Here is a 23,263-nt window from a genome sequence, read left to right as displayed (position 1 = left end):
ATTTGTTACAGTATTTATTCATCTTTGTTAATTATAAAAAATACAGCCGTTCCTTGTTTGTTCATGTTAGTTCACGGTGCATTAAGAAAAGCATTCGATTTTAATAATGTATTAGTAAATGCTGATATCAACATTAACAAAGATTAATAAATGCTGTAGAGATGCAGTACGTTCACTTAGTTCATGTTAACTAGTGAAACCTTATTATAAAGTGTTACCGTTAAATATTGTTCCTTGTGTTTTATATGCCTATTATTAGACAATTTTTTTGAATGACGCATATTTCATGAGCTGATTGTGATCTAAATGCTTCATGCGCGCTATATTCTCTTATACTTGAAATGTGTGAACTTAAAGTGTATATTTGATATTACTCGTCTTGCTGCGTATTCTCCAGTAAAATCGGGTCACAGCAAAATTCTTATTTATTTTTCAACAGATATTGGGCATTAAGGCAAAAGCAATAACTGAACCAGCACGGACACTGCTTGAGTCCCTCTGAAACCCCGAACCTCAACTGTATTTTAATTCTGTGTTTTTTCCACCTTTTTCTTTAAAAGTGTGAAAAAAATATATATCAATGTTGCAGGAGCTCATTCATGTTCACAATAATCTCTCATGTTTATGACGTCTCTTCAGTGTAATATAAATCAGTCTCTTGAAATATCTCGTGTTTTCTCTCTTTTTCCTGGAGCAGTATCAAATGTTTGATGGATCTTGCGTTATATTGCCTCCACGCGTTTTCTTTGATTCAAGGATCAAGTGTTTGCCGTTAAGTATCCATTACGGAACTGCCCAAAAAACATGGCTGTGTAGGTTTCCATGAATCAAATGGCCTTTCAACAAATTGTTCTATGTCGAACATCCAGATAAGTCTTCGTATTATATATTGCTGTTTTGAAAGCATATAGACAAACCATCTTGAGAATAAAACTCTAAGGAAAGTTATTTTGTCTTGGCAAGGTTAAAAAATAAAAATAAAAAAAAAGTCACGTTACTTCATAATTTTACAGTTTCCCTCTATCAATATATCGATGATCCAGTGCGAGAGGGTCACAAATCTGATAGGGCTTATGTCACTCGGAAGTCTAATAAACCAGGGCGAGCCTGGGCGACCATAAGATAATAAGGACTGTTTTACGCGATGACTCTGACGGTTTGCGCATCCTTTGAGGCTCGATGGAATTTCGCTCTAATTACAGCACATCCCCCCGTTGCTGCAGCAACTCGGCCATAAAACCAGGCTTAGTCTGGAGCATTTGTAGAATTGGAGCGAGGTGCCATAAACCGTCTGAGAACCAAGGTTATTAACTGTGACTAAGAGCTAGAAAACAACGGCTGGAACCATTGAAAGCTTGTGTTCACGGACTTTTCCGCCATCATTTGTCTCAGTGTCCCATCATGGCACCACGACTGGATTGTTCACCATTTCGCAGCGCCGACGATACACTTCATGTACACTGGGTGGCGCACTTTAGATCAATGTCATTGCCGGGTATCTAAAATCCCTGCTGAAAGATGTCTACTTTGTGTGCGGGCAAAGGACAACGTCTTCGTGACTACACAAGGCACTGTTTCAGGTAAATACAGCCAAGTTACCATTTAGATATATATATTTTTTTCAGCATTGCATTTATCGATTATTATTTTTTAGATAACAGTAACACAATAATGTTCCAAACGTAGCCTACATGTAAAGTTTAATGCTAAAAAAAAAACTTAATTAAAAAATAAAAAGTTGTAACTAGTTGTATTAGTGCGAAAGTGTTTGTTTGTTCCTGATTTAGCCTTTCAGAGCTTTTTTTTTTTTCAAAGTAGGCTAATTTTGAGAAATTGTAGACCTGTTTTGATTCTTGATGGCCTAACCTTGATGAACTATAGTTTTTTTTTATTCCAAAATGTTTCCTAAGCAACATAAAAAGACGTAACCTATTTTGCAGATTATTTTGATGTGTTAAATTAAAAATAAAATTCTCTTTATTATCTTCTATTCGTCTTTTTTGGCTAATTAATATACAATTTGACTTTTAAAACAATGCCCGTTCATTTCCTGATGCAGAAAGTAGCCTAGCCTAAATAAATATAATGTAATCTAAATAAATGTAGCCTATTTTCCAACCATTTAAAATTAATCTCTCAGCGTAGCCGAAAAGATTAACTTTCAAATAATAATTATTTAATTTTAGGCGATAAAAAGCCTGTCACTTATGGTGACATTTTCACTCTTTAAGATTCGCACAATGTGATTCAAAACATGATTATTGGAGCAGGGTTACCTTTACTATCAAGAAAAATTGTTAGTTTAATTAGTTTATTTCTGTATATTGGTGTCCCATTTTTTTTAGATGATTCTTTCGACTCGAGTCCTCCAATTGTTCCATTTAGTCGCTTTTTAAACGCGCATGTTAATGGTCATCTTGTTATCAGAAATATGTTAATTTCAGCTATAAGACGATTAATGCTATGGACATATAAATAGGCCTATTTGTGGATCTCTGTGGAAATATCAGAGTAGCAAATATAAAAACCGTTGAAAAGAAAAGTTCAGAAATAAAGCAACCACATTTTTCAGCCACATAGACCAAAAAAGAAAAAGAAAGAAAGAAAAATAACCCAAATCTGATGGGAAACAAATTGTAATTGTATTTCCTGCAATTAGGCCTACATGCAAATCAAATTACATAGGCTACAACCGCGGACGTCATACACACAGGCTGTTTTACAGATGGAAATATCCCCTGAACGTCAAAAATAGGCAAAGATTAATCACATTCAACAATTGCGTTAAAATTGCTATCGGTAATTGAAATGCCATGGGTTTCTGGTTAGATTTGTCTCTATATTTATTAAGGTTATTATAGCTTTTAAATTATTTGACTCATAACAGTATTGCAATTATAAAGCTTAAATATGCCTATATGTAACTTTAAGATTATCACATGCTAAATGTTTATAATATTCTATGGAAATCCACATCCACCACATGTGAGTGTTTCTGAAAGCTGCCTCTCTTTTTGAACTTGAGTGTAAATAAATTATTTTGACCCACCGCGTGCATGAAATCCAGAAGAGCAGTCTGTAACTCACTGTTTATGTGCTTAAAGGGCTGTTGGAGCAATTACAGTGTATCATAAAGGTTTACAATTTTAGCACTTGATCTCCTTTTCGATACCTTGTTGCTTTTTGGTTTTATACGTGGCTCACAAGGCTCAGCGGCAATGTCAGTGTTAACGAAGGCAGTGGTCGTAAACATAATGCTGTTCAAGTTAAATTCTGTTTTTATTCGCTTATACTTTACTAAAAACGAGTGATCAGGTTAATGTAGATTTGACTTTTAAAAAAAAAATCTAGTAGCTTGAAAAAGATATGGTACACAAGGGTTACGTGCGCACAGAGGGAGGAGTCATCGGTGCTCGTTGCGATTTAATTGGCTGTTAGCTCACACCGAGTTGTATAGTTATCAGTAATTATATTCAGCATGTTTTGCACAAGAAATGTCATCCAGAAAGGGCAATCTTCTTCCACCGTCAAATTATACCACAAAGATGTCATGCTCCGATAGTCCATCTGGAAACTCGTTTCTGGTAGACTCCTTGATCCACGGAAGGGCCGAGGGAAGTGGACACTACTACCAAAACAGCGGAGTCTACTTGCAGCCGACCTCAGAGTATTCTTATGGACTGTCGAACTGTGGCTATTTTTCTGGACTCAAACGGAACGAGGGCAATTCGCAAAATGTAGTACCTGCTACATGTGGGCCATATCAAGGCATGGAAACATGGCTGGAGACGTCGAGGTCCTGTCGCATTGAACAGCCTAACAACCAAATTACCCCACGCTCGTTCTCGCCTACCATAAAAGAGGAAAACTCTTACTGCTTATACGAGTCTGAGAAGTGTCCAAAAGACACCGTTACAGAGGATATATCGTACTCGCGGCTGACACCGAACACATGTCCATCTAGCAACAATAACGGCTGTGTTCCGGTGCCCGGTTACTTCCGTCTATCTCAGACGTGCAGCACATCTAAAGGTTTTCCAGACAACCAGTCCATATCGACTCATCTTTCTGCTGCTGCTGCTCAACGCTCAAGCCGATTTGACAGCTCTCTTTCAGCCATAGCAGCAGAAGCGAGCCGGGAAGAGAGCGAAGAACCCCCCGCATGCGCACCATGTGCCCCGGGAAGAAACAAGGAGCTAAGGGGGTCCACTGGCACCGCTTCATCTCCCGAGCCACCGGACAGCCCGGAGAAGGCGGTCACTGTTACTAAAGGTTAGTTTTGTTGCCCAGTCTTAAAGTCCAAAGGATTTTGGACGTCCTTTGCGCGCGTATGGAAACATTAACGCCTTTGCGCGCGATAAATATATGGATTTGTTTTTTTTTTTAGATTCCATATACAGTAATATTTTTATTTTAAACACCCCATAAGGCAAGTTTAGTAAGCATAATCATGTGCGAGATTCCTCGCATTTAGAAATTGGCTACATTTCTCAGGAGTTGCAGCACGTCCAAACCAATTCAGCTTAAGTCCTTGTGTCTGCCTGCAATCCTTTACACATAACACAGCATTCCTTAGAGACAAATGCATTTCTAGTTTTTAAAGCACTCGTTTTTAGTAGCATACACACCATTTACAACATATTGCTCAAAATATATAATTTAATAAAAGCGCACATTTTATTAATATGTTCACACACACATTCACTAGCAATCCCTTTGTGTCAAACGTAAAAGTAGGCTTCGGTTTCCTAAATGTATCTAAATTCTTTTAAAGGATCATATCAAACGTTCAAAAAGCAAATAGGGCCTATTGGTCACGACCCAATGCACTATACCCATTTTCAGTATGTATTTAGCAAGCCTGTTTTTCATTATGCTGTTTTGAGATCTGGTGTGATTTGGGTTATTAAAAAAAATTCTAGATGCATAATGTGGAGAGTTTGTTTAGTAACACTGCCCGTGAACAAAAAAATAAATAAAAAAATATACTTCTAATTTTCCACAAGAAATGACCGATAAAGCGTCGTAACTTTATAAGGTAATTGTTTTAACAAACAAATACGAAATATTGATTTAAAAAAAATCGAATTTAACTTTCAGAAAATAGTCAAAAAACTGAGTTAATAAATTATTAATTTAAATATATTAAAATTATTAATATGGCTACTCGCAATAATCTCACAAGGGTCATCATTTACATTAAAACATTAATGTTAGAAGAACGTATTTACGCAAGTACTATAGGCTACTGCTGAACAAAATGTACACTAGATGTGTATTTGTTTTATGGATTTTGTTACTTTAGTCGGTGACACTGTTACACTGTAATTATACATTTAAGTTCTGAGTAATATTAAGTAACTACATGTACACTGTAAAATTCTTTGTAATGAGTTATGACAACATTTTTTTACATTGCTTTAACTCATCAAAAGAAGTTAAGCAATTTTCAACTCATTTTTAAAGTCAGTTTAATGTAATTTAAGTTGAACTGACATTCAAGTTGATTTTTCTTAAAAATTGAATGCATCAACTTTTGTTACAGTGTTGTACAGGGTTAGGGTTAGTTGCATGTAATTATGCATAATTTATAGTTATAACTACATGTAACATATGTAACAATGACACTGTAAAATAAAGTGTCACCCTTTAGTCATTAATTGGTAGGCTATAATAAGGCGTATTGAGCCTATTGTAAAATGTTGTGAAATGGGGGCTAATACTGAACTAATATTTTCCTCACATTTCCAGCAGGAGATTCCAAAAGTGAGAGTACAGCTAACTGGCTGACTGCGAAGAGTGGCCGCAAGAAGCGATGCCCCTACACCAAACACCAGACACTAGAGCTGGAGAAAGAGTTCCTCTTCAACATGTACTTGACACGAGAGCGTCGCCTCGAGATCAGCCGCAGTGTTCACCTCACGGACAGACAAGTCAAAATCTGGTTTCAGAACCGACGGATGAAGCTGAAGAAAATGAGTCGAGAAAACAGAATCCGAGAGTTGTCGACCAACTTCAGTTTTACATGAAGCCTTTTCGCTTTATAGATCTCTGGCGCCCTCCTCCTCCATCAGCTGCAGAGTAGCCATTCAACAAACCGTCTCCGTAGGTGTGTGTGTGCGTGTGTGCGCGTGTGTGTGTGCATATATGACTTGGTGCAAGATACTATTGATAACTTATTGTGTGTCGTATACTGTTGACGTTTATATCTGTTTATGTATAATTTTATTTGACATCCCAGTCGTCATAACATGTCATGGTTATTTATAAACTGTCAAGACTTCACAGTAAAAGCAAGAGAGGAAAGTATCTATGCTGAAGGTGTTCATTGTACATAGCATTCAGACTATATTGTAAATTTATTGTATATAATTGCGATATTTGCATGTTGTAATAATAATAAGTATTATGGAACCATTTTAAATAATAACAATACGTTTCTTCTTAAGTACGACCTTGTCATGTAACCTATTTGCTGTTCTAGGCATAAGTCCAGTTCTTTGTATTTAAACATGACGGGACTTCCTATACTGTTTTAACAGGATTGAAAGGTACAATCTTTCTGAAAACACAGGCTGGACTCAGATGTAAATTAATTATTCATACCTGGCAGAAAATAAATAAAGGCATGTACGTAAAAAGAATGGCCTACTTTTAAACAATTCTTTGAAACACTCCTGATTTTCTTTTTGAAAGGGATTTGTAATGGAGTAGTGATGACTGTGATGACTTACTGACTTTAAAATTAAATGATTTATATTATTTCGTCCGCACAGTACTGGTCCCGTGAAGAGTCACACAAAGATGTATATTCCAATCATTCCTATTCCAGTGACAAATCTATTCCTGTCGACATTCAGATTATTTAATCTAATTTAGATAAAAGGGAATATTCTATGAAAAGTCAAAAAATAAAAATAAAATAAACAATAAGACTCGGTTGGATCACAGCAGTGTGGGCAAAAAAATATTCTACTTCTTTGCTTGTGCAACACACAATATCGATAAAATAAATAGATAAAAATACAGCGTTGCCTTCTTATCTCCTCAAGCAAGAAACAAAGACAACTGCTAAGTGATTTAGGTAGTTTCATGTTGTTGGGCTCTATTTTACATCCCCACAACACGAAACTGTCTTAATTGCCTCGCAGTGAGATTCAGCACAACAACAAGACAAATATGTTGCGGCGAAGTCTGAGAAGAGTTTAATTAGAAGTCTGGCTAAAACAAAAACACCAGCATGCAATTCTCAAAAGCATGTTATATATTAACGACGTTATTTGAATGCGTGAACTGCACTGTTGAACTGAAATCTTTATATCAGTATAAAAAGCAAATGTGTGTGTGCAGGTGTAGATAGCAAGGCCTCGGTTACGATCAATGCACTTTGGCCAAAGCCGCGTGCGCATCGGAGACTGAGAGCACGCCCACATTGCCGGATGCGTCTGCTGGGCCGGAGGGAAAAAAACACAAAGGCTTTATTGGCCATATTCAGGCCAGACAGCCAAGTTACAACCCGAAGAAAAACAGAGTAATAGCCCCTGTTATAAACAGAGTCTGTTGAAGTGCCCAGAGATCCACTCTTCCGAGGACAAGATCACAGCAATGCTCATTGACCAGAGGATGAGAATTTGCTCCTGGTCGCCAATGGTTGTCCTCTATTGTCAATGTTTTCAAGGATAAGGCTAAAAAAGATTTGACTGTTATCAGCATTAAATGAAACTATTTCCCATTAGAACAACACTGCATATAGTCAGTTTACGTTAAATAACTTTTCTGATTTTCAAACACCATGCTATTGTTTATATTCTGAGCGATTATAACATATGCTGTCCAACGATGGTACGTTTACGCTTAAATTTAACCACTGCAACTATACGAATATATTTACAATTTTACAATACAAGTCACTATTTCACTGAATGTAGCCAAAATTTTGCTGCCTAAAATGTAAGTAACCTACAAACAACTTGGATGTGTAAGTCATTTCAACTTACACTAAACTGACTTTAAAAATTGAGTTGATTCCTTTATAACCTAAAAACGTTGAAAATTGCTAAACTTATTTTGATTAGTTAAAGCAATGTAAAAAAATATGTCGTCATAACTTATTAATAATTTTTTTACAGTGTGGGATATTGTAAAACAAATATTTTCTGTTCTATATATTATCTTAATAACGAATACAAGAACAGTAGCCTATCACAACAAAATTGTGATTGTTCCATAATATTGTGATAGATGATAAAAAAAATCATGATTGAATCGGTTTTTGCATGGTTGACCAATACCATTTATTAATTTATTTATTAGCACCGTTTTAATCTCTTCATTTAAATATTTCACAGCTGTTGTAAGATTTTAATTTGATGAGTAAAGCTTAATTTTAAACATAGCCTAAGTCTATTTTGTAGAAGTAGCATCTGATCACGTTTTTGTAGCCCTATTGGGTTTTTTTGCTCAGTTAGATTTAATTCACAATCAGTCGTTCGCGTTCAGATTTAGTTTAACTTGTGTGCAGTGTGCCTTGCTGAGGAGAAGACTTAAGGTTTGCGCGCGCGTTACTGAATGACTGGTCACTTAGCAGGTCATATCTCAACCATCCAAGTGGCACTTATTGCCATATAAAGTATACATACGGCTCACGTAAAGATCGTTTTTATGTCTGAACTATTTTATGTCTTCTTGTGCTCGACTAGGCATTGCGGAATACGTGTATTCATCATAGATTTGTCTGCAGAATTTGTGAAAAATAAACATGTTTTGTCTAAAACAAGATTGATGTTGAACTGGACGTCAGTGATTAAGCTATTGATATGACAATGTATTAAGGCGTTTAGGGATTTATTTTATTATTGCAAACATTGGGTCCACTCCATTAAAATTTGGATAGGCTACGAACTTACAACGACGCGTCTCAAATAACCATTTTTGTTACGCTCGGTTATTAGATGCTGAAGTTTAACAACATGAATAAAAGCAAATCCACCTTCATAAAAGCATATGGCTATACCATTAAAAATATGACTTGTAAAATGGAGGCCATTTAACCGTGCGTACTGGCTAGGCTTTCCCCTTTATCTCCCACAGTCACGTGTCTAGCACATCCAATCCAATCTCTGCAGTGATTCAACTTATCAGAGGTCTGTAGTTCACCGCGAAGTCAAGTAGTTAGTTACTTGATTTCAACGGATTCTGCTTTTGTGGCAGTTTCATTGTGGGTGTATCCGTCCGGCGGCTCTCTCTTTGCTTGGTTTTTGTTATGTCGACATTGGGGACACTGAGTTACTACGCTGACTCACACATTCCACACGAGAATGACGATCATTTGGCACCGAGGTTCTCATCTGGACCCTTGGTCCAGCAGCAGCCTCGCGAACTGACGCTACTTGAATATGGCGAACAGGAGCCGTACACTTTCCAGGCCAAATCGTCCATTTTCGGTGCGTCGTGGGGTCCCGTGCCAGTGCAGCCCCCAGGCGCATCTATCGCCTACCACCCGTACATTCATCACCCATGTTCAACAGGAGAACCCGATGGAGCATCCGTACGTTCCTGGGCGCTAGAACCGCTTCCTGCCCTTCCTTTCACGGGATTATCCACAGATACGCACCATGATATAAAACTAGAACCACTGGTTGGGAGTGGTGAGTGCACCACGCATACACTGCTTGTGGCCGAGACTGACAACAATACGAGCCAAGCAGAGAGGAAGGTACCTGACGATGCGGTTTCCAACGGATCACAGGATGACAAAACTCCAGCAGAGAAGAAGCTAGATATAGACCCAAGTAAGTGCAAATATCAGAATGTTTTTTGATATGAACAGGCGTAATTTGTGGCTACTCAAACAGATAAATCCAATAGGAGTCGATTTGATATGTAATGAGAGAAGAGATCTATTGTAGATTGTAGTTATGCATTCATATATCAGCTATCCAGCATTTTCTAGTAAATAGGCCTAAAGCTAAAGGTCTTCTAGCCCTTTCTTTTTTCTTTTTGTTCTGTGGGTGGCAATAATCTGCATTTGCATTTGACAGCATGCCTGTTTCAATGGAAAGTGTCCAGTAATTAAAAACCACATATTTGCATTAATATAGAGCACTGCATGGCATATTTTCAAGAATTATTTGAAGTGCTGCCCTAAATTTAGAGTGTGGTTTTAGACACAATACATTGGATTAAATTGTATAGTAAATGTTCTTCTTCTAACAGACAGTAAGGCCCTTGTTACCCTTCATTCAAGGATGTCAAAAACTGTCAGTGGGAAGAAAATTATAGCTTGCACATAAAATTTTCGATCATATAATATACCCGCAGGCCGGAAACATTTAATCCATGATAATGCTTTCCAATTTCTCAGCATATAAAAAATGCTAGTCTATAGCCTTTATTTTAGACTGTTCTTTCTGCTCGCGCGCTGGCCATAAAATGGCCGCAGTATTTTTCAAGTGGCAACATGACTAGCTCTCTCTCTCCGACCCTTCTTGCAGATAACCCTGCGTCCAACTGGCTGTACGCGAAGTCCACTAGGAAAAAGCGCTGTCCATACACTAAGCATCAAACTCTCGAGCTGGAGAAAGAATTTCTGTTTAATATGTACCTCTCACGCGACCGTAGATATGAAGTGGCAAGACTCCTAAATCTCACCGAGAGACAAGTCAAAATTTGGTTCCAAAACCGTAGGATGAAGATGAAGAAGTGCAATAAAGATCGTCCAAAAGACATTTAAAAAATGGAAAGCTGTAAATGCGCACTGCAGATGAGAATTAGCCTGTCTTTTCCCTCATGCACAACCACAGTAGATTATTATTGATAGCCAAGATTTTGTAATGTTAGATTGCACAAACCTTTGATCTGAGCTTGTATATATATGATTGTGTCTTTGTATACAGCTTGTTGGTGATAGTTCTCTTATTTGTTCTGCTTGTTGTAAGTTTAGCATTTTGCATTGTGTATATTTTAAATATGTTCATTTTTTTAAAGTAGCCTAGCCTATACCAGTTCATGATTTCAGGGAAATAGTTTCTGCGATATGAAATGCTGATGATATGCATGACTATTTTTTTTTATTCAAAAATAAAGTGTAGCGTAATGTATCAATGTTTAATGTGACTACCTAGATGTATTTGAACTACCTATGTATTAAGATGAATTAATTTATGTTGTGTTGTTCGTCTTTGTAATATTTCAGTGAATTTTGTAACATTTACGTGCTTTTAATGTCATATGTGCAAATCGCATACGCCAATACCTCAAATCAAGTGTTAGTTCTTTTCGAATTAAATGTGTACAAAATAAATACATTTCTGATAAATAGTATATTTCTTATAAGACTCTCTATACCAAAGGTCTATTCGAAAAAAATACTTTTTCTTGGGTTTCATTGGTTACAATAATTGCTAATGAAATGCAAATCTGCATCGATAGTGCACTTGTAACTATTAATTGCAGTCGAGTGTTTGTGTGCCATACAGCACATAAAATTCCAGAATCATGAAGGACTCAACAATAATAAATTGTCCCTGAACGAGGTTGACAATGACTGAAATCCCGTGCTATTTTTACTCGAGGAATATTTTACCACCCTCCAAACAGTTTTACACTTCTCATGCGCGCGCTTATTCTCCCGTTATCTTGCAACCCACTGTTTAGTGTCCTGTTAACGACCAGAATGCCGTTTATCCGAATAAATAAAGCTTAGTTTGATGCTCGTAGACAGGCCTGCTCATTCTATTTGTGCCTCGCCCCTGCAAGCGATATTAGTGGCCGTGCGGCAGTAAACCACAATCACAGTCTTAACTGTTTATGGGGTGCAAAGCGATTGAGGGCGGAACTACTTTTTGTAGGCGTGTCAATACAATTACATGGGATATAGTTTATAAAATTTTGTATGTGTTTTATTCATTTAAAGTTTTATTTGTATTACTTTTTATTTTATTCTTAATAATATTAGGCCATTATTATTAATAAATAAACACAAAATGAAGGAAAACCGAAAGCAAAAAAACAAACAAAAAAAACGATAGGCTAGGCTACCTTTCTTGCAGATCTTCAAAGGCTCTAACCCAGACAACATCGTAAAATGGGGCTCAGCCACACTGTCTGTTTTTTCTCTGCTAATTACTTTATTACTCCTCAGCAACAATTAAAACGTTGCAGAACTGATCACCCATTTGTTGCGGAAACAAAACTATTGACGCTTTGTAGCTACTTTTTCTTGCTGTGTCCAGAATCTTTGCTATTTTGGTAATTTAAACGTAAGCAAAGCCGACATTTTTCTTTTTTTTTTAACTTGATTTATTTAATTTGTTTACTTTTTATGAACTATTGTTCTGTTTTTGAAGCCTTAAATATGAATTATAAAGGTGGACTCGTTTTTGTTTAATGGTATGACTATAGGAATTCTAAATATTTCCGTTTTGGTAAAGGTGCTCCCTTTTTTAACACCTGATCCATCAGTGAATCAGCTCATTAATAAAGTGCTTCATGATCTATATTTGGTGTGTCTGATGAGTGAGACACCAAAATTGGGCGGTGCTGTGGGGCCTCCATGATCAGAATTGGGAAACATTATATTGCATTTTAACAAACACACTGGCCAACTGAGCCACCACTACCATTAAATGAGCCACTATCGTTAGTATCCAGCAGGTGGCGACAGCGGTTTGTTTCAAAATACCAAGTGTCAAAACGGATTCTGCACTGCAGTACAGCAACTAATTTAACAAGGGTCGGTGTTGTGCCGAATTTCGACCCGCGCCAAATTATTACCCCCTTAGCATAGGTAAGTTTAGGATTAGTTGTGGGGGAGGGGTTAGGATTAGGCAACCAAGTACTGACATCAACAAGGGGGGTAATAATTTGGAACAAGACCTATTGATGGAAATATTTCAACAACTATCCATTAAGGTTCAAAACAATATTTTTTTTTTTTTTGGTTAAAAGCCCTGTGGAAAAAGTCAGATTGAATTCTCATAAAATTTAGTTTTGAGCCATAATGCAATTTAATTTTGAGCCGTGCAAGACTTAGTTAAAGTTAAACTGATGATGGTAATATTGCAAATGCTTCATTTAGAACCCATATTACGTGCATCTAATTTTATATGCTGATACCTTTTGATTTACATAACTTTTTTTTTTTTTACATCAACCATTAAACCGTACATCACGGATTGATGTTTGGAAAATTATTTGAATTCTCTTGAACGCTAACCCCTATAACGTTATATACTAGTACAAACATGACCTCCCACCATGTAGTTTCCCTCCGTTTCACCAATAAATCTGGATTTTTTTTTTTATTGCTATCTATGGTTCCATGAAAAACCTTACACCATCCATGGAACCTTTCCAATGGACAAAAGGTTCTTTACACTTTTAAAAATAAAGGCTTCAAAAGAAAGTTTTCACAGTGATGCCATAGAAAAACTATTTTGGGTTCCCCAACAAACCTTTCAAGGGACAGTTCTTTAAAAAAATATATTAGTGTGACAGAACCTTTTTCCACTATAAAAAAACCTTATATGTCCATGGAAAGGTTCCATGGATGTTACAGGTTCTTCTTGGAACCAGATGCCAATCTATAAGAGAGTATATAATGGAAAAAGGTTATTTACATAAGAAATGTTCTTCACACTAAGAAAAAATGGTTATTTTAAGAACTTTTAATTGAAAGGTTCTATAGGGAACCCAATATGAGTCAATATAGGACAACAACCTGCAATTCAAACCATCACCTAATTTTATTAAGTTGAACTTGAAAACAAAGTCCCAAAGTGCTAAACAGAGACCAGAGGGGTGTACTGGATGTTGTAAGTATCCAAATGGATTTGTAGCCAAATGGAAAATGAGAAAGTGCTAGAATGTGTTGGAGTGTACTTAAGCAAGGATACACTTTGTAGCTTTGACCTTTGTACCTTATTAGTTGTAATCATGCACAACACACTAAGGTGGGCTTGCTGATGGGAGCGTGGGTCGGACTGCTCTAAGAGGAGGTAGAGTGTCAGGTTGGGGTTAAAGCATAAGGGATCACCCACAAATTAAAATAATGTCATCATTTACTCACCCTCATGTCATTCCAAACCTGTATGACTTTCTTTCAGAAGAAAATTTGGTTGCACTTTGTTTTACAGTATATGCACTTACAGTGTACTTAAAATACTGGTAACATAACTTAACATGGGTTAAGGTTAGGTTCAGTGTTAGCAGATATTATTTCCAAGAATTGCAATTACTATAAGTACATGTACGGGAAAAAGTGCTACTGAACATTTTAGTTCAAACAACACTGGACCCATTAATGTTTATTGTATGACCTAAGGACTCATATTTTTGGGCGAACAACCCCTTAAGTTTAAGAGAAGGAGAGTAAGTTCACCAGGTAGACAGAGACACTGCATAAGCTGCTAAAACCTCAAAACGTGACATGTTCATTTCTTAAATATATGCAAGAATAAATTAACATTTTAGTAGAAATCTGTTGGCTACACGACCTATGCATATATTTCAAATGTTCAGATTACATGACAGGTGCAGATTTCAGTGCACTTACACATTTCAGGGTATCATTTAAAAAGTAATTGATGGTTTAATTTTAACATTTACTACGCTTGCATATTGTTTATACTGTGTTGTAGATCAAGGTGAAGGGGGAGAGCTATTTAAGAAGCAGCACCTTGCGGTCTTATGAGTGGTCTGGGGCCCCTTGTTAATCCACGAGCGTTTCTATGTGGTAGCCGGTAGCCTATAGGCTAAATAGACTAACGACGCATTTGGGAAAGGCCGAAGTGATAAAGTAGCACTTACGAACTTCGGTCCCACTTATCCCAGTGTTTCAGGAAACTAGACAGTTGTTTAGTCATTTTCCTCTTTCACTAAAAAGAGTAAAATCCATTTTCGTATCACGTTGCTAGCTGTCTATAGCTAGTTATGTCACATATATCGGAAGCAATATGTAAAGATAATGAAGATATTTTGTTGCTGTGAGCTGGATTTCCCGGTGATGCAACAAGCCTACAACACACGCATTTTGGATCATCTTAACTAACGTCATACGGTAGACGATAATGTAACGCCGGTTTCCCGAACCAGAACATAAATCGCTACAGTTAGGCCTACTCATTAAAACTCAAGTGCATCTTTACGAAAACCCAACAACTAAGGCTGGAACTTTCGCCAATGCCTTAAAGAAATAATATAACTAACACGAAAGTAGGCTATACAGCGAATATCGAAACATAAAAATGGCACGTCATCTTCTAAATTATTATTTTATTCTGACTTTGGTTTTCAAAAATATTCATACTCAGCCTCATAGTGATGAATTAAAGATAAAGTCATGTCATATAACTGCATTAAACATTAGAATAAACATTAGAAGTAACTCGTCAAAGGTAATATACGTTGCAGAGAAAACTAGCTTTACGCGTTAATAGAAACAGGGCAGTTAGCAGAAAGAGGGCAATGTTGAGCCTCCACTGATCCTATATAGCCTAGACCTACACGCTATTGTTTAGGAAAACTGATAGCCTAATAATCTAAAAATAAAAGATTTTTTAAAATTGATGCTGAATGTAAAATTTACTTCTGATTGTTTCAGGCAATCAATACTAAAACAATGAAGGCTAATCATTAATTGTAAAATATCATTGGCCTACAATATCCTATAACAAATGTGGCATTATTGACCAATCTATTTCATGCGTCCCTACGAGTAGCCTACTGAAGACATAAAATGTTATTTTCCAAAACATTTACAACAATTGCTTGTTGTTGCTACTCCATTATATGCTAATACCTTTGCATACGAGAAGGCATTTTCGTTTCCTGATGCAAGAAACTCATGACGTTCCGACAAGGATCAGACAGGATTAGCCAGTGATATGGTCATCGTTATTCTAGCTTTTGTTTCATTGGATCACATTAACCTAATCATTTACTATCAACTAACCCACAGCTTTCCAGGCAGGTAAAAGAGGTGTCAGATACACACGTAAATCGCTATAGAGACGAATTTCATGAGATCGGGTTGTAAAACGATATGCATTTAGTCTCCTAAATTTTGTTCGTAAAAGTATTGATGAAAAGAAGCCCCCAAGATATAGTCTAATAATTTACAAAACCCTATATGTTGGCTTACAAAGTTACCCTGCTTTATTGTCTTGTTTTAGCATCAAGAAGTTCTAACAAAATTGTTACATTTTTGTTAACGCCGGCAAGTCAAAGGATCTAATCTTCATGGTGCACTAGCTCTCACAACGTCATATCCTAAATAAAACTGCATAATTCTCTTTTCGGGCAGGGGAATAGTGCATATGCCCGGAAATGACATACACCTCTAGCACAACAATAGAAGCTTGGAGCTCGTTTACGACCGAGTGCAATGTGTGTGGGTAGAGGGTCATCCATCAAACGCCACTGTTGCCAGAGCTACTGCCTTCGCAGACATCATAAACACCCCATATACGCCTCACTCGCACTAATTTACAAAGCTCACTGAGAAGGATACAGACGGATCAAACCCTGCTTTTACAGAAGCGTAAAGATTTGGAAATGTGGTTGGACCGATGCAGCAGAGATAAAGTCCATTCAGCTGACCATGTCTCATTCACATGGCCTACTGTCATAATTATATTCAGAAATAGGCCTGTATTATAATGCAGTTTTATTTACCTTAACTCCGTTCATCATTCCGATATATCTGTTATTAAGCAGGCCTCCGAATCTACATAAATCACCATAAAGAGTTATGGTGATTTATGAAACGAATTAATTCGCTTAAATAGACAATATAAACCCAAGAAGAAAACATTTAATTGCATGTACAAAAAATAAATGAAATTACCAATGAAAAAATAAAACTCATTTTATATTATTTTGAAGAAAAAAAAAACAGGTTTTACAATGTAAACACATGAATAATAATGACAATATAGTATATATATATATATATATATATATATATATATATATATATATATATATATATATATATATATATATATAATGTATTTACGCATTTCAATATTTAACCATTATAATGGTAACATATTGGAATGCGTAAATATATTTTATTCACTGAATCTATTAATGCATTAGCTTTGAATGTCACACGTTGAACGCTTAATTCGTTTGCTGATCCAATGAGCCAAGTTTTCACTCTCAACTTGTGTTTTATGACCGTCAGCATTCATTATTTAGTCTAACAGACGGTCAGCGAGGCTGTCCATCGTGCCAGACGCATCCAAAAAGAATGGTGCTGGAACAACTACTCAGCACGTGGACGAAAATCATGCAAACTGCCAGATAATCAAACAATTATTCAATATCGCATTTAAAATGATAACAGTTATTTTAATAAATACGCTGGTTTGCCCTTTTAGAAAAACCGGCTTTAAAACGCAACAAACATAACTGTTTCTTATTAATATTTTATTTGCCAGTCATGAACGTGAATTAAAATGTCGAAATGTTATTATTTAATTACACACACTGAAGCATTTATTTTATAGGCTACATTATTTTGAATTAAGGTAAATCACATAGTCAACAACATTATCTCGACATTGAGAATTTTACTCAATCCAATCCAACCTCAATCCAACAAAGATTGTGTAGGAAAGAGTCTGATAAAATATTGGAATTAAATTCGAATTTGACAAATATTAAAACGCCTTTCCGATAATAAGCATATACATTCAAATACATTTAGCATTAATTTACATGCATTAAAACATTTGCAAATACACATGAAATTTACAGTTCGATTGCCAATTTGCAAAAACAAAAATATGCTTCATTTAAAGCACTGCAATTTAATTTGATATACTCACATATCCTTTCTGTCAGGCCTATCTAATTAGAATAAACACAATGCAATGTAAATATGATTTAATATTTCAACAGACAATTAACATATAATTAATTTTACATTTAACAGTATCCATAAAGATACATCCTTGATAGATCTCGATGTTCATCTCGTGGGAAACGATGTAGATTTTTCGTTCGTGTTGGAAATGTGTAGGAAGGAGTGGGTATTTTTGAAGAATGCCGACACCCACGTTCCTCTACACACAATAGCTCCTGTGTAGCTGCAAAAACACACGTTTTTTTCTCTTAAAATCAATATTTAATCCTATTCATTCCCAACCCTTCGATAAAGGCTTGCTTTCCAGAAACGAAAATCTAAAAACAAACGATTTTAGGTCCGAAATAACGCTGGTCCATTCGAAGCACATCCGGTATGAAATAATGACCAAGGCCAATCCTTTAATCGGAAAATATCACTTTAGTCATTTTAATTTATAAAATGGAGAAAGTCTCAACCGTCAGTACTACGTTGTTCTCTTCTTCCTGGCCACATATGATCTAAGGGAGTGTTAGATGGTTTAAATGTGTTCTTAGGGCACTAAGCTGTCAGACCTTTTGGCGTGTAAGATTGATAGCGTGCAGGCTTCCAGGGCTCTTTGTTTGGAATATAAGCAATAAAGTGCTCGAGGCCTACACCTACTTAGCTAAAGACTTCTGAGGGCAACATAGAAGAGACATTCTTGAACGAAAAGAAAAGTGGATTTACACTTTTATTTTACATGAATAATAACATTGCTGTGTAGCGATGTGTTTCCTGTTAGACGATTTAGCACCGTTTAAAAAAATTATGGAGCTCAATTCAGGTAAAATGCATTGTGTATTATTATTTACATACGACAAAATGTATTCTTTTTCAACTGAATGTATTATCAAATATTTCAGAAATTATGCATTGAATATCAACGATGTGAAATGCCCTACTAGTAGAAGAATGTAATAAAAAAATCGGAATTTATGTTGTATTATAAGTTCACTTATTTAAAAATAACTAGGCTACAATGTCTCAAACTAAAACAACACTAATGCTAGCGTAATGTCAGTGCGCGTGTAAACACGCGGGCACATCAGGGCTTTCAAAGAATGTGTCTGCGCGCGCTGTGTGCGCGCGTACTTTCTCGCGCGCGTTTGCTCGTGCATTCACTAACGAGAGCGCGCATTCTCTAAGAAAGTAGTAAAAACCCAGACTCAGGATTAATGGGTTTCGTCGTTCGTGGCTATTGGTGTGTTTTATGTGTTCAGTTGCTGTGTTGAGGGATCTTCAGCCGAGGGCAGGTCAAAAAATAAGGGAAAAACATCAGACTGTCACTCTGTTTCAGGTACTGGCTATACTTATCGTCTACGGAGCAGTGGGCAAACTGACCATAAATGCGTAAATAAACTAGCCCGTCCCAGAGAGTGAGGCGTTCCTCTCGGACTTTTTTCGATCAATCACACAGACAGTGGCTTCTTTTGATTAAACCCCAAATTGTCATTGGACAGAGGTAATCATGTGACAAGCAATACGGTCCAATTTCAACCTTGTCTCCATGAAAGCAATAGTTTAATGGCACCGTGGTCCCCATACGGCCGTAATCAGCAAAATAGTTTTTTTTTTTAACCCGGCACGATATTTCATTATATCTTCCTTGGGTCACAAATTTGTGAGCGGCGAATTTGCAAGACTTGGAGGAGATGAATTACGAATTCGAGCGAGAGACGGGTTTTATCAATAGTCAGCCGTCGCTCGCTGAGTGCCTGACATCTTTTCCCCCTGTCGGTGATGCATTTCAAAGTTCATCAATCAAGAGCTCGACGCTTTCACACTCGACACTGATTCCTCCTCCTTTTGAGCAGACCATTCCAAGCCTGAACCCCGGCAGCCACCCTCGCCACAGCCGGCCCAAGCAGAACCCTAATGGCTCATGCCCGCTGCCTGCCGCATCCTTACCCCCAGAGTACCCTTGGATGAAGGAGAAAAAGGCATCCAAGAAAAACCAGACAACTTCGACAGCAACAACCACCGACCCCGGTCCACTATACTTCTCCCCTCAAGGTATTTGAATTTCATGCAATTTTATCGTGTTACAGTTCATTGCAAACGAAATGCAATTGTTTTTATTATCAGTATTATTATTTGTAGTTGCCGTGTTAGGCTAGGCCATGCTGGTGAAGGTGCATGATAGTTTGTTATCCTCACGGGTCATGTGAACTGAATGCGAACAAGTTAATACCTTAAAGTTTCTTTTGTTAGTTTTTGGATGTTGGAGAATCTGTTCTGGACAACTCCTAAACTGCGTGTTAGCTACTTGTAGTGCAGGGCATGAATTTTAATATTTGACAGTAATGAAGAATGATAGATTGCCATTACTCAACTCGGCAGCTGGCGTGTTCATTAATCTTCACTCGGACCTCTCCGCACTCACACCAGACACATCAGTATATTCTGGCATAGGGGATGAGGACACAAATTATTCAAGTGCCGCGTGGCTCCATTCCCACAAACAATTTATGCTCCCTGAGAAACGCAATATATTTGACAAGTATGTGGGGTCAGCTTTAAGCCCCACAGCGCCGTTGTAAAAAATCAAGAGTTATAATTAGTGGCTTATCAATAATGTATAATGCTATAATCCCTTCATAGGCTCGCCCGAGATTTCTGATGGTGGCAGTGGGGCAACTCGCCGACTCAGAACGGCGTACACCAACACTCAGCTGCTGGAGCTGGAGAAGGAGTTCCACTTCAACAAGTATCTCTGCCGACCAAGGCGCGTGGAAATCGCAGCTCTGCTGGATCTCACCGAGCGGCAAGTCAAAGTTTGGTTTCAAAACCGGAGAATGAAACACAAACGGCAAACGCAGTGTAAAGAAAACCACAACGGCGATGGAAAACCACCGAGCTTGGAGGAGGCAGGCGGACGGGGTGATGGGAAATCTTTCTTCGAACAAGTGGCAAACAATGTATCAGGGGCGCTTTTGGAAAGAGAGGGTTATCCATTTCAGCAGAATACCTTAACTTCACAACAGACACAGAATGGACACAATAGTGATTCCCAAAGCGCAACTGTCTCTCCTTTAGGTAGCAATGACAAACATCTGAAACATTTTCCCAACCCGTCACCCACTGTTCCTATCTGCGGCTCAACAATGGCCCCGGATTGTGCATCTGCTCAGGACAATGGCAGTCCCTCGGCCCTGGACGTCTCTTTACAGGACTTCAACGTTTTCTCCAACGATTCATGCTTACACCTCTCAGATGCCGTGTCCCCAAGTTTGTCAGAATCTGTAGACAGCCCCATTGGTTTATCAACGGAGGCCTTTGATTTCTTCTCTGAGACGCTTACAACAATCGACCTGCAACACTTGAGCTACTAACTCTAACTGAAGTTTCATTATAGGGACGCCAATATTTTCTCACATTGATGGTCTGTGTATTTAATTGTGACTTTAAATATAGGCCTAGACCATTAATCAATGAGGTAAGTTTTTCAATAATCGAGTGATCATTTTTGTGTACAGAGAAAATATGGCAGGAAAAAAAGTGATATTTTTCACGTTTTATTTTTGTATCGCTCGCCGGCAAAGCGCCATATTTTCATAGAATAAATTTGTACTTGTTATTGAAAATAACAGCGGTGTTATTTATTTATTCATTATTCTGATTAAGAAATAACAGTTTTTTTTATTAAACATGAAGTAAGATTCAAAGTATTCCTATATTATCACTATTAACTATTTTGCTGATGTATTATGATAAAGTTTTGTGTAAGCTATGTACCTGTGGAAGATTAATGGATTTATCATAATTTTTCGAGGGACAAATTTAGAGGATTTATAAGGATAACGATGCCAAATGTACGCTAAGTTTAGAACCGCTAATCAAAACTAATATATGTAATCTTGGAAACTATTAGTGCGCAAAATTAACACGCAGTTAATTGCGAGCTACATTCTTTTTTTTATTAATCTATGCTAATTTCCCAGTTGCGTAGTTGGCGATAATTTTAGATTTTTAACTGTATAAATTTAACCCAATGGGATGTTTTAGATGTTATCAAATTTGTAGACTAAATCAGAATACACCCAGAAAGAGACTGATGTTTTTGATGCTGCGTACACAAATAAGCCCTCTACTGTATCTGACGACACAGGGAATCTCCTGGCTAAGAGCTATAACGTTTTGGAGTTCAGCTATTAAATTTTATTGCCTATTAAACCTTCGACAGGGGGTTGGTGTTGAGGCAGCACTCTGCGTAATTCAATCCGCCGCTGAGAATGAGAACGGATTTCAACAGTCAAACCACATTAAAAAAAAATAATGATTTAGCTTATATAATTTATAAGATTTATTTATTTATTTATATACATTGTATATGGGATGTGATTAATGTAGGCTAACTGTGTCCCAAATCAGACCAATGCAGCTAATAACTAGAGTTATCAACAACAACAACAAAAAACTATGGTTTTACACATAGGCAACGCCGTAAGGAATGATCTGACAATAGGATAAACTAAGACTTAGGTCTGCTCGTGTTTTATTAATATTATACTTTTTAACTCCAAATCTGAATAAAGAGCTGATAAATGATCTCATTTGAATGCTTCGGCCCTCTGTGAACTCTATAGAGGCCTATGTGTCCTCTTGGACTAATTCTATTGATATCCGCTCGTTGTTACAGCCTTAAAATAATTCTATTTTAATCTTTATCGACAAGGGGAGATCTTGGCAAATGCTTTTTACTTTTTGCACAATAAAAAGACTGTCAATTATGGTTCTATAGCTTAACGGACACATTTAGGTAGTCTAATTTATAAAAAAAAAAAAAAAAAAGCAGTTTAACCACGATTAGTTCTTATCCGTGGCTGATGTCTCCTGTTTAATAATAAGGGTGACTCAAGTCATTTTTAATATAGGCTACAGGCCTACACGATTAAGTGCAAGTCCCAGTCCTGTAGGAAATTCGATTGAGAAGATACCAATACAAAACTCAATTTATAGGCTATGAGACGAAATCAGTGGTTCCTCGAGAAGAGTGTTCAGTGAAATCTAGCTTTGGGGAATATTTCCAAACATCCGACGCCACGTTGCAATCGCAGCGTAAGTGTTGAAATGGAAATGAGGCCTAGCAGTTTACAGCTCAGATCGCAATAGGGATTTGTTAGAGACGCAGAATGACCCGAGTCGTAGTATAAGGTCTGGCTAAGTTACTACACAGGACAGACTGATACTATCTCCATGGTAGACCTATCGGCACATGTTTATTATGACCACAAGCATGGTCTGAGGCCTTTTCAGATGTGATCAAAGTATAGGTTTCAAATCCTCCAATCTTCCAGTTGGTTTAATAAATGAATATTATTATCTCTAAACTAATATTTAAAAAGTTTAATCATACACAAAGATATGTGT

The 23,263-nt window shown here is 37.0% G+C and overlaps 3 protein-coding genes across 5 annotated transcripts; all 3 read left to right on the top strand.

Annotated features, from left to right (window-relative positions):
• The first annotated feature begins 3,494 nt into the window (after positions 1-3,494).
• Positions 3,495-6,644, top strand: hoxa10b (homeobox A10b). 2 transcript variants are annotated; one of them, XM_077209165.1, is made up of 2 exons: positions 3,495-4,272; positions 5,755-6,644. In XM_077209165.1, exons 1-2 carry the CDS (start codon positions 3,495-3,497, stop codon positions 6,027-6,029), a joined length of 1,053 nt encoding a protein of 350 aa, XP_077065280.1. In that variant the 3' UTR covers positions 6,030-6,644. The 2 variants fall into 2 exon arrangements, with proteins under 2 accessions (XP_077065280.1, XP_077065279.1); XM_077209164.1 differs by having other exon boundaries at positions 5,752-6,644.
• A 2,540-nt stretch (positions 6,645-9,184) lies between these two features.
• Positions 9,185-11,285, top strand: hoxa9b (homeobox A9b). Its single transcript, XM_077204888.1, has 2 exons — positions 9,185-9,791; positions 10,494-11,285. Exons 1-2 carry the CDS (start codon positions 9,263-9,265, stop codon positions 10,730-10,732), a joined length of 768 nt encoding a protein of 255 aa, XP_077061003.1. The 5' UTR covers positions 9,185-9,262; the 3' UTR covers positions 10,733-11,285.
• Positions 11,286-18,516: 7,231 nt separating this feature from the next.
• hoxa2b (homeobox A2b) lies at positions 18,517-21,480 on the top strand. Of its 2 annotated transcripts, XM_077209170.1 has the most exons (3): positions 18,517-18,677; positions 19,708-19,906; positions 20,495-21,480. In XM_077209170.1, exons 2-3 carry the CDS (start codon positions 19,819-19,821, stop codon positions 21,223-21,225), a joined length of 819 nt encoding a protein of 272 aa, XP_077065285.1. In that variant the 5' UTR covers positions 18,517-18,677; positions 19,708-19,818; the 3' UTR covers positions 21,226-21,480. The 2 variants fall into 2 exon arrangements, with proteins under 2 accessions (XP_077065285.1, XP_077065284.1); XM_077209169.1 differs by lacking the exon at positions 18,517-18,677 and having other exon boundaries at positions 19,428-19,906.
• The last annotated feature ends 1,783 nt before the right edge of the window (positions 21,481-23,263 follow it).

Source organism: Siphateles boraxobius, unplaced genomic scaffold (assembly GCF_051911475.1).
Source record: "Siphateles boraxobius isolate OS27281-9 unplaced genomic scaffold, OSU_SipBor_1 12, whole genome shotgun sequence".
NCBI classification, from domain to species: domain Eukaryota; kingdom Metazoa; phylum Chordata; class Actinopteri; order Cypriniformes; family Leuciscidae; genus Siphateles; species Siphateles boraxobius.
The sequence above is the reverse complement of the archived record's forward strand: the minus strand, read 5'-3'. Positions and strand labels throughout refer to the sequence as shown.